Below are 12,649 nucleotides of genomic sequence, written 5' to 3'. Positions count from 1 at the left end.
AGCGTCTCCAAACCTCGAGACGTTAGGCAGATGAATTTCTTTTAGAACTTGAAGACTGGGAGAATCATGATTCCAAGGCGCACTCAGTGCTTGTGCGGACCATTATGAAGGTGGTCTCACTTTGGTTCACCTTTGAAGATTTTTTGTAGCAAAAACAGTCATTTTCACTAAAAATAGCTAATCTCACTCACTTGGTAAAGGAATTTAATATTGAGCTCTTCTAATAAAGTATCACACTATTAGCCATGCACTTAAACATATGGTCTAATCTAAAATCAAAAATTTTAAACGCCAAATTTCTTGGGCCACAAATATTGTGTATATGGCATGTCCCAAAACTTAACAAGTAGATAGCATGATCATAAAATGTTAATAACTTTCTTGTTTTAACTCCAATTCCATCTCCGCTTTGCACACAAGAAAGGCATGTAATGGTGGTCTTAACTTAATTTGTTGAGGAATATTTACATATAATTTTTATTTTAAATTAATTTTTATATTTTTTAAAATTATGCAAAAAGAGTAGTTTTTTTATACAACACATATTTACAACAAAAATTATGTATAATCCTCATGAGGCTTCTTGTGGAGTACGATGTGGTTTCTTGGGTTTTGTGGTGCCAGGCAAGTTGGACTTTGATAACCTCAACTTCCTTCTCGTGGAAGAAGAGTTTATCCTCGTCTCACAAAGTAAGGTTAGGGTGTCTCTTAATGGTTAGGAACAGACACTTGCTACAGTGCAAAAGAAAGTTCAGAGTTGGTGCTACTCTTGTGGGAAGAAAGGTCACTTGGCAAAGGATTGTTTGTCCAAGAAGAAGGACAAAGCCAAAGTCAAGGACAAGTCTTCATTGAGCTAGGATTTAAAAAGAGTCAACACCCAAATTTGCATTGCAATAAGGGTGGATTAAAAAAAAGAGTGGTAGGTTTATAAAAGAATCAACTATGCACCCTTCTAAAATCTACAATGGAAGAAAGGTAATGAATATTAATGCCCGCAAGCAGCAAGAACTTGTTATGTAGCTGGAAGCTATCGAGAAACTCACGAGACATTCAATATGCAACAAGGAAGATGATGTGGTTGGACCATTATTTGACATTTGAGCATGCCAAAAAATAATACGAAGTCATGCACCCACTTGACTTCAAGGTTCTACCAGCTATGATATCCAAACTTCACAAAACCTGAAGTGCAACCTCGACTCCACCACGAGAGTCTACTCACAAAGCTTGAAATCAACAACTTTATCATGCATAGCAGAGACCCACAAAGCTTCAAATCATCAACTCCATCATGCATAGCACAGACTAGTTATCCACACCCAAGAGGAGCTGCAAGTTCATATACATAAAAGAGATGTCATCACATCTTCAAAAGCTAATAGCTGCAACATCACACAATGGGTGATTGTGCTATAACAAGTGATTGTAAAAGTAAGTGTACCTTCATAGAGCTGACATATTCTCATTATTGGATCATGCTGCCTGCTGTTCGGTTTTTAGGAGGAGAAACTTATGAAGGGCCTCGAAATTGTCATGTGAAGAGCCCCCATCCTCTACGGCCTGCTTGGCCATGTCTCTCACCTTGTTTGCACAGCTCCTAAGATCCTTGCCATGCTGGCCATTCATCATATCCCCAACTACACGTGCCACCTCCTCTTTGGCCACACTACCGTCAGTCTCATGCCGGAACGCCATGCCAATCTTCCAATGCTCCACCACCAGGCGGCGGTTCAGGCGCTGCTCAGCCACATGCGGCCAGCATATCATGGGCACCCCGCCCGTGGACAAATTCTGTGCAAAAGGCAGGACCACTATGTGGGTAGAAGCAGGAGGGGTCAACACACTACTACGCTGCTCCAGCCGAGGATTAGTTGTGCTCAAACGGTGGTGACACGTCTTAAAATAAGAAGGTTTTTGTCGTAGAACTTTTCAAAAAATCTCTAGATATTTGTACCTTAAGTTTTAAATATGAAGGTATTTTTCAATATATATATATATATATATTTGTACTTTCAAGTTTTATATTTGTATATATTTTTTAAAATATATGTAGGTGCAAAACTTTTATCTTTATTTGGGTGTGTATATTCAGGCTTTTTTTTCTGGTGTGCATTAATTAGCTACATAATTGCAGCTAATTAATATTTGTACTTTAATAAATTAAGGTTTGAAATTTATTAATATTAAGGTGTGAAGTTCAAATTTTGAGAAATTGTAGAAATGAACTTCAAAATTTATTCATGAGTAAATATACATGTGATAATAAAGCTTCACGAAACTAAACAAACCAAAGCGACAACAAAAGTGAACTATAGAAAGCATCTCTCTTTCTCTGTAAGACTGACATATTTACAAACGGAAGTTGATAATGGGACGAACTCATCACCATCCACGATAGCTTCTTTGAAATTGTATGTTTTCTCACAAACGGACAGATAAGATCCGCTACAATTCGGCTTTGCATGGGAGCTATCATCATTATCATCTACAATAATAGGGTTGCTCTAACTCCCAAGCCGCATATCAGCATCTCTTCCATTATTCCTTGGATTTTCATCTTCATCACTGTCTGCATGTTGATAGAGTGGATCAAAATATCTCCCTCTACCACTAGGGGTGTCCGCAAAGAAAATCTCATTGATGTCCATGCATTGTGTCAGGTGAGGCACTTTCATTACTTTCCAAATCGCTGTTGACCTCCTTCTACTCTTCCCATTCCCTATATTATCCATGATGCAGCAGGGTAGTACTTGCCTGTGCGTACCATTTTCAGAAGTGTGCTTTCAAGTGATGCACCTAGTTTGTTAGATACATAGTTGTCCATGAAAACATAGGCTCTCTCAAAAAGATTTACAGGGGACAAGCAAACTTTATTTTTAAGATCTGCTTGTCCGTACAGTGCATAAAGTTGTCTGCCTCTAGTTATTTCTTCTGGGGATACATTGTGTGAGATTCAGAATTTGAAGTGTGCTTTGTGGAGGTCTTTCATGCAATAACCGACGATGTCTTCGAATGTGTGCATCCAAATCTGTCGTAGGCCTCTGCACATGACTATGGCACCTTCTAATTTACAGAAGTCCCATCCTAGGTATCGTCTGATCATTTTACCAATGCTGATCAGTGAAGGAGCCATCATAGTTATCACCATCTGGAAATAGAGATGATTTAGAGTACCTCCTTTTTCAAGGGCAAACAAACCCTTGAAGCATTCCATCCTAACAAATTCTTCTAGTGGTTCCCACGAGCAAACATTGATGTCTCTGTTTCCTATAGCAACAGTTTTACAGAGACTTCAAACAATTTAGTTTTTTTCTCCTGCTGGGAATCTAGGGATTTTGTGAACAAAAGGTTCAAATTTTGTGTTCCTATCATTGGGCAAAGGGCCTACAGAAGGTGGCACTATTGGCCTTTTGCCTTTCTTTGCAGCTTCAAATGAACCTGCAACATAAAGTACATGCAAATGTACAAATAAATCTTTGATTGAACTAAAAAAAAGACAACAAGATAGAAGTTCATTGACTATGTTCACACCTGAGGAGCAGGCTTTCTGCTTCCTTGCACGCAGATTGTGAACAACGAAGGAGCCTTCTGGGGGCATTATCATCCTAGATGGTACGGGAATGCACTCAGCTCTCGGTACAGTGGATGTAGAGGGTTTACCCTCATGACACATCAACAACGTACAAGAAGGACTAGGGTCCGTGCGACGACATAACATAGATGAAGAGCAAGGTCCTCGATCAATCTTCATCATATTGCTAATGTCATCAAAGGCCTTTCTTCTAGGAGGCATCACGAGCATAGAAGAGGAGCAACACATAATTTAATCAACTGAAGAAACAAGTACTGGAAGTCGTTAAATAAGCAAGACTATGTCCAAAAAAAGAAACCCACACCATAGCATACTTATAAGTTTTATTTACCAATGGTAAGCTTACATGCTTTCTATAGCAAACGAGAACTAGAAGTGACGACTTCCAGAAGCAACGAGGACCAAAAAAGAAACATCAAGGAGAATGCAAGAATAAAGGCAGTACAAGAACAATGTATTAGTCGTTTTTAGTAAGATCAATACGTGTATGTGTATGGATGTATATGCACACAGTACAATCAGGGAGCAGAAATCTTGGTCGGAGCACACGAATAAACAGGAAACTATGCATGTAAACTAGGTCCATGGACTTCATCTTAACAACCATGAACGTGAAGGTCGGGCAACCTGCCAAGCATACAAGGCGAAATGTTAGCAGAAACTAGAAGCATCTGCAGTCATAGAGGTGTCACTTGGAGAGATGTTACCAACAGTTACGACCAACAAACAAAGGATCCATGCAAGGATCGGAGGCAGCAATCGCAAACAAGCAAAAACGGGCACAAGAAGACGACCGCTCCAAGCAACAGCTTGCAACCAACATAACCTGAAACGAACACGGAACCATAAATTTGAAACGAGCAGAAGAGGAAGAAACAAACAAGAACGTCGGCCAACCTACCAATCATATAAAAAATCCAAAATTTTATATTAGCGTAAATTAGAAAAAGCTGCATGTAAAAATACAAGTAAATAACGCTTCTTAGTTAGAAGCATACGACAGCATCATACGTAAATTATCCATTGAAAATTACACACTAAATAACGTTTCTTGCCCATTCATCAAGTTTACTCAACTGGTCATTGACAGTTGGGGGAACATAATTCATCCATTACATGGTTCATTTTTATTAAGTACTACCAATGTTGAACAATGAAGCATATTCAAGATAACAGTCATCGAGTTTACTCAACCGGTCATTGATAGTTGGGGAGAAACATCAATCACCCATTACATGGTACATTTTGTAGCATTATATGGTAGTGATATGTGTGAACACACTTAGGACCGTTGGGGTACTTTTTCCCTCACCAGGAGGTATTTTTTCGCGTGCGTATGTACACCCTCTTATCTACTCATTTTGGGTTGTGTACTTATCTTTTGTATCTGGCACACATTTGTTCATTCTAATCTAGTGAGTTTGTGTATTCTCAAGCTTCTCTATCTTCTGTGTGTGCATTGTTGCAACCCTAACCCTAATTCTAACAATTGGTATCAGAGCTAGCTTCCTTGACACTTGATCTAGTAGCCTGTCACCCTCTTCACGACCCTATTTTTCTATCTCCGATTGAGATACCCTCTTAGGAGAAGAAGGTGTATACTATACTGTGTGTATATGTGTGTATACGAAGTATACAAAATTTTCGGGGTCTGTGTGCGTTTTGGATACCGCAAGGTTTTTGCAGACGTTCTGGAGAGGCATCATTTTGGATTGGTTCCGCTCGATTTTGGGTGTTTGGCCTTCTTAAGAATGACTCATCTGTCAACAAATTATTTATTTGTGTGTGTGTGTGTGTGAGGGAGAGAGAGAGAGAGAGAGAGAGAGAGAGAGAGAGAGAGAGAGAGAGAGAGAGAGAGAGCAGCAACATTTTTGCTCTAATAATTCCTCTAACAAGTACCTCCTTAAGAACGACTCATCTATCAACTTATTAATTTTGTGTGTGTGTGTGTGTGTGTATGTGTGTGTGTGTGTGCGAGAGAGAGAGAGAGAGAGAGAGAGAGAGAGAGAGAGAGAGAGTAGCAACATTTTTGCTTCTTAGTATGAAAACTATTTGAGCCAGCATTTCCTCTAACAATTGCCTCCTTAAGCATCACTCATCTATGAACAAATTGAGCTACAAAACCTTTCCAACTTACGTGGGGCTAGCATTAGTAACCCTGATCCTCTCCTTAAAAGGAATTAAATGGAGTGGATAGTAAGCTAGATTTCTTATCACTCACAATCATTTGCAAATGATTGCAGACTAGTTAGTGATCCGTGCATTGTCCACAGCACAAAAAAACAAAGTATTCACTACTTGTCTTACATGAGACTGCACCTGGTGCCCTCTTCCCTTATTCTGTCATGTGCCCCTCCTCTCCTCCGTGCTTACTATATAGATTTGAAAAAGACATAAATATAGAAGTTGTGGGCTTGCGCATGTTCTTGTAGCATACAAATGAATGTTCCTACATGTGTGTGTGTGTGTGTGTGTGTGTGCGTGTGCGTGTGTGTTATGTACCATGAATGTTCCTACATGTGTGTGTGTGTGTGTGTGCGTGTGTGTTATGTACCATGAATGTTCCTACACGTGTGTGTGAGTGTGTTCATCTCTCCCTACATATGTGTACACATACCTCTCTCTCTCTCTCTGTGTGTGTGTGTGTGTGTGTGTGTCTCCATGAAAAATAAGCACAAACACATGTATGTATTAATTATATCATCAAATAAGTAATGATATCCAAATAAACAAGCAAACTTATGACTTAGTGATAAGCTTCATAGAGCCATTAACCACAAGCAATGCATGATGTCGTTGCCACACCCAGCATGGTACGATGGTGCCAACATCTCTAGTATACTGACCATGAAGTGTGGATGTCTTCTTCTTTCGTGGACCTACATAAAAAAGAGAGAATTATTGATAAAATATTAATTAAAAATTAATAAAATCTATCAGGTTATTTTACCAGACACAAATGAAGACTGAAATAAAGCTATGACAGGTGTCACAAAGAGCTTGTAAAAAAAGGAGAAGCTTCTACATGTTGTGAATATGACCCATAGAGTAACCCTCAAAAGAGACAACACATCTCTATCTACTAAATAAGTGTTTCATTTTCTCTAGATTGCACTTTTCCTATACATGTCTATTTACATCTAGCAAATTATCTAGTGAATACGCTTTTCTTTCTACATATAGGAAATAATCAAATACTCACCTAATATAGGTATTTTTTTCTATGTAAGCAATATCTCAAAATGGTAAAAATTCATCTACATGAAGGTGCAAGCTACTAAGCAAAATGTTCTATATTTTAAAGTTCTCAAACACTCTACGAGTACATTTTACACTTTAAATTTTACACAAAGAAATAGTTTATTTTTCTCTTTAATTTCTATCACACTATAAGCACTATGCATCAACTCAAATTTTCAATACTAAAATATAGCGTTAACTAATATAAGATCAAAGACAAACTTTGAAAAAAAAAGTAATGAAAATTTTTCTTGAAGTCAGAAAAATGGAGATGGCTTGGACGACTGGGGGTACGATGACGATGTTGAGTGGCGATCGACGACAATGGTGAGTGGCGAGGATGAGGGAAGTTAGGGTTTTGCTCTCTTGTTAGGGTTTCGACCCCTTTCAAATTTGGTTCTATCGCCTCTCACATTCCCCCCCATTAATGCCTCGGAATTGGCATCCTAATGAAGTAGTTGTAGATTTTCCTCGGTTGCCATACTCTATCGTTGTGTGCTCGCCATCAATGCCACCCCTCCCAGGTGCAATGGAAAATATGCTTGGCATGTAGGGACATGTGTGGCACGTGGCAGAGGAGCCCCCTTTTCTCACCATGCAGCACCTATCTACTAGACGATGGCCTTTCTTGAGGAAGCTCATCTTAATCTGTAGTCTTATCCTGCCCTGGTGCAGTCCCTTCCCATCATACTTCATGCAAGGAGCCAAGGAGACAAGGGCGATGGAAGCCTCTTGCCCCAAGACGCCATACAACGAGCGCCATCCACACCCCTCCTCACACCGGGTAAAGGAGCATTCACATCTCCCTTCCTAGAGATGTGACTAGGCAGAGCCCTCGTCCCCCCCAACAAGAAGCCCATGCCCTCTATGGAGAGCAGATATATGGAAGAGAGGGAAGTCGGTCAGCTTTTGATGCTGCTCCACAAAGACCGAGTCCTTGTGGAGGATTGCAACCTGGGCCTGATGATCAAGACGGAGACAACGGTCCAAGTGCTGAGCAAGAAGGCAATCGTAGTGCAAAAGGTAAACCATCCGCCTTTTTTCCCTTGAATTTGGTGCATGATTGGCTCATGGTTTAACAATCCTGCACCCTCATAGGTTTATGTCATGGCCCTGGTTCCCTGTGGATGTCCTTAGAGGCTGGGTTATGGCAAACTGGGTTCCAAGGGGTGTAGAAGTTGAACATATCCAATTCTTACCAAACAATTACTATTGATTCTTATTCAAAGAAGCCGAGATGACCCTCAATATCTTAGTAGGACAGTGGATGATTAGAAACACCCCACTGTCCCTATTCCGTTGGCACCCTGAATTTTCACCAAATAGACCTAAACTATCAAGATTCCCTGTGTGGGTAGAGCTGTGAGACCTTCCCCTTTACCTGCGCCCTCTGTTAAAATACATAGTGGAACCATCAGGGAAACATCTTGGTCAAAGACTGAATTCCGATATGAATACCCGATGGCACCCACAAGCTCTTGTTGAAGTAGATCTAAACTCAAAACTCCTTGATGAAATCACAATCAACTTTGATCTCTCAATAGTAGCATGGTTTAGCTTGTTTTATTCAAAAATCTACCAAATGCATACTTTCACTGCAACAAGACTGAGCAATTCATCAAAAATTGCCCTCTCAAGAATCCCCTACTTCCCAAGATAGTAAGAAACCCCAACCAGATGAGTCTCTCCCCTCAGATCAATATGGGTTTCAATTTTTTCAGAAAAAGGGTAAAGGTTCTAGACCCCTATCTAACAGGCCTCTAGCTCGTATGAGGAATCATAATAGATTTACTCCGCTCCTTATTGATGTTGCTGATCCTACACCTCTAGAAGATGAGGATCTAAGAGGACTTAGAGTCCCACCTTACCACACTAGATTTCAAAAAGAAATAGATCAAATGGATTTCTATGAGGATTCGCCAAGAAATGCTTTGACTCCTAAAGAAGAGAAGCTTCCAAACCTGGCCAACAAGGAGATAGCTGAGGCTGGTGGACAATCTGATTCCCCAATACCTATTCAAGAAGACTCTCGCCCTTTAACCGGGTGGCAGAATCTCCCCCTCAACTCAGAACTACCTCATAAGGAATTTTCCTCCTATCTCCAACGTAGGTTTGAGTGTAGACTCCCCTATTGTTGAAGAGAAAAAGGCGGTAGGAAGAGGAAGCTACATCTCCAAAACCCAAAGAAAATAATGTTTAAATCTGTAACTCTCTCCTTCAATGTTAAGGGAATTACGGAGCCCTACAAAGCGTCCAAGTTAAAAAATTGGCTCTTTAGAGAGGAGATATAGGTTGAATGCATTGGTCTCCAAGAAGTTAAAGCTTCAGGCACACTTCTTAAGGCCAATCTTGAGAAAATTTCTCAAGTTCAACTATTTCCAAACAGAATTACAAAAAAATTACAATGTTTCCATCATAATCCTCAGTGTTCCAGTTCTAGGGTCCAAGTTCCAACTTTTCCAATTCCCAACCACGAAATCCAATTCCATTCATTCCTTCCTCAGTGTACCTATGGCATCATCGGCAAACCAGAATGCTCACCACCTAGTCAGTCCCTCTAGGCTCACCTAGTAATTCACTCAAGGGCCTTTTCAATAGTTCCTAGCTCATAGTACCTAGGAGTATAATCTCATAAAATCCATATGGACTCTCCGTTGAAGATCAGCTAGATCAACCAACAAGATCCATTTATCAAAAAGGTGCCATGGACTCATCCGGTCGTTGAAGACCATCAAGGCCAACCAACCAGATCCATGCCCGTGTTCAGAAGACAACTCCAACTCAATATTCCATTTCTTCCTCGACGCACGCGTGGGTATTCTGGGTGACCCAGAGCCCGAGCACCGTATGGCCAGCACCCTCTAGGCTCCTTCGTAGGGTGACCTAGCGCTTCACTCATAGGCGGCTTCCTTGTCCCCTCATCCACCGTATCAAAAGCTCACCATTTTAACCAAACCGAGGTTGGTTAAGACCTTGGCAGACCTTGCCACGTGAGACGTCCTTCTTTGACTCTTCGTCTGGCTGTTTGCAACCTTTTTCACTTAGGTCTCCCACGACCTCATTCCATAAGATAGTCAAAATGCTTCCCCAATATTCTTGACGTAAAACAATCTTTTAAAAGCAGGTTTCACACAAATACAGTTTCCAAATAAAATTTCTATCTTTCCATATCATTCCTCATCATTTCTCTTTGGATCTCTCTTAACGATCCAGCAGGTTGAGTCATCCCATATTCCACATCATTTTATATCATTCCTCTCATTATTTCTCTTTAGATGCTCTCTTAACGATCTGCCAGGGTGAGTCATCCATGTTCCACATCATTCCTCATTAATTCACATCTGTAAGATTCCTCAATGTTCCATTTCTTCCTCGATGTACGCGTGGGTATCTTGGGTGACCCAAAGCCCAAGCACCGTATGGTCAGCACCCTCTAGGCTCCTTCATAGGGTGACCAGCGCTTCACTCATAGGCGGCTTCCTTGGCCCCTCATCCACCGTATCAAAAGCTCACCATTTTAACCGAACCGAGGCTGGTCAAGACCTCGGCCGAGACCTTGCCACGTGCGACGTCCTTCTTTGACTCTCCGTCTGGATATTTTTTTTGCAACCTTTTCCACTTAGGTCTCCCACGACCTCATTTCATAAGATAGTCAAAATGCTTCCCCAATATTCTTGATGTAAAACAATCTTTTAAAAAACAGGTTTCACACAAATACAGTTTCCAAATAAAATTCCTATCTTTTCATATCATTCCTCATCATTTCTCTTTGGATTCTCTCTTAACGATCCGCCAGGGTGAGTCATCCCATATTCCACATCATTTCATATCATTCCTTATTATTTCTCTTTGGATGCTCTCTTAACAATCCGCCAGGGTGAGTCATCCATGTTCCACATCATTCCTCATTAATTCACATCTGTAAGATTCCTCCCTTCAACTTTTGAAGTGTAAAGGTGTAAGAACATCCCCTTCTGTTCTTGTAATTATTCCCCTCTGTGAAATAGGAGAAAGATCTTGTTTTACCCTGTTTTGGCCTAGAGAGAGAAAATGTCTATAGAGAGATAATCCAAAATTGAGATATCTTTGGATATAAAAATCCTCCTAGTGTCTAAAATGGATTCCCCTAAAACAGAAGTTCAAAATGAACTTTCCAATGTGCATTAGGAATTAATTGAAAATGTGTATAAGAGACCTTAGCCTAAGGGTCTACATTTTTAGAAATTTTTAGATTATGGTCCAATTAAGGTTCCAATGGGCCAATTGGATTAATCCAAGTGTTGGGATGAGATAAATTCAAAGAATAAAATAAAATACCCAAAATGAGTAAATGCTCATACAAGATGAAGAGTTGACTGAGTACAAGGTTTATTAGTTAAAAATTATGAGATATTACTAAAAAATGAGATATTTTAGAATAACGATGCATTTTTGACACCTTGGCAAGGAAAGGGGGACTCTTGAGGTAGGCACCTCTTTCACATGTGTGGAAGGGTTTTTAATTCAAAAACATTATGATATTTTTATCTCTCCTCTCTCTCTAGATCAAACCAAATAAAAAAGTGAGCCAAACTGGTCCAAATTGAGTCAAATTGACTTGGAAAATTCTAGAACCTAGTTGGACTTGATTAGTAGCCTCCCTCACCTATAAATAGACCCTCAGTCTTTTGTAAAAAAATATTGGAGCTATACCATGCCAGTATTATATTAAAATAATCATATTTTCTATTATCCCTTAAATTTTCCTCTCTTGGGAGCTTGGAGCACTCTCTCTCTCTACAACAACTCTTGGAGTTTCTCTTCTCCTCTTGGTGGACCAATTGATTGGTTGGGGGCTTCACTACAATTAGAGAATCAAGCCAAACTTGGAGGTAAAATCAAATTTTATGGGTTTTTTCTAATTTTCTCAATAAATTTCTTCTTCTCAATCCCTCTCTCAAGCTTGAGAAGTTTTCAAAATGATTGTTTTAATTCAAATCAAGATTTCCCTTAAAGTCTTAATGCTTAATTAAGAGAAAGTTAATCTTGATGCTTAATTGTAATACTTTCTTTAAGTAAATCTCTCTCTCTAAAAGAATAGCCATCTTTATGACTAAATCCCTTGAAAAAGGATACTTCTCAATGATAGTCTCTTAATTCAAAGCTAAACTCTAGGCTTGATAAGCTAGAGATTAAGAAAATGGTATTTTTATGATTTTGTGTTAACAAAATAATGGTTATTTCTTTTAGATTATTTATAAGTAGTTAAAAACCACTTTGATTGATTCTAAATGAGAAATAGAATATCCTATCAATTTGGGAAAAAAGAAATAATGGGATTAGCTTAATCTAGTGGGATAATAATAATTAATTTAAATTCATAGTTTGATTTTAAAAAGAGGAACTACTATCATATTTTTATTACAAGATTTTATTCTTTAGAGGAATTTTTGGTAAATTTATTTTTATGCAAAAAGAGGAATTCCCATGATAATTAAGATCCAAGTAAATAAATGGTAAACGAGGAGTTTTTGGCATAATTCAAGTTATGAGTATTTATCAAAAGTGGAATTTTGAGGATTATTAATTTTATTGAAAAATATGGATAGAATTGATTTTTGTAAATCCCATGAATCTTTTACTCAAAAAGAAGAATATTGAATATATTTCACTTGAGAAATTTGAGAAAGAATATGAAAATATCCAGTGAGAAAAAGTACCTTTAACTAGGCCAAGCAATTGGCAGAGACTTAAAAAAAAGTCCCATTGGTATCGAAAGTAGAAAACGGTACTAAATGTGAATGCGATGTGATAAGATGTGAATGCGATGTGACAAGT

The 12,649-nt window shown here is 39.0% G+C and overlaps 1 protein-coding gene across 1 annotated transcript; it reads right to left on the bottom strand.

Moving 5' to 3' along the window:
• Positions 1 to 1,275: 1,275 nt before the first annotated feature.
• Positions 1,276 to 1,787, bottom strand: LOC147640894 (myricetin 3-O-rhamnoside 1,2-glucosyltransferase UGT709G2-like). Its single transcript, XM_086816452.1, has 2 exons — positions 1,442 to 1,787; positions 1,276 to 1,329 (listed from the first exon to the last, which is right to left on the bottom strand). The coding sequence occupies exon 1, from the start codon at positions 1,765 to 1,767 to the stop codon at positions 1,474 to 1,476; it is 294 nt and encodes a 97-aa protein (XP_086672578.1). The 5' UTR covers positions 1,768 to 1,787; the 3' UTR covers positions 1,276 to 1,329; positions 1,442 to 1,473.
• Positions 1,788 to 12,649: the final 10,862 nt, after the last annotated feature.

The sequence above is a fragment of the Cibotium barometz genome, chromosome 2, assembly GCF_041138505.1.
Source record: "Cibotium barometz isolate CiBa-2024 chromosome 2, ASM4113850v1, whole genome shotgun sequence".
In the NCBI taxonomy this organism is placed as follows: domain Eukaryota; kingdom Viridiplantae; phylum Streptophyta; class Polypodiopsida; order Cyatheales; family Cibotiaceae; genus Cibotium; species Cibotium barometz.
The sequence above is the reverse complement of the archived record's forward strand: the minus strand, read 5'-3'. Positions and strand labels throughout refer to the sequence as shown.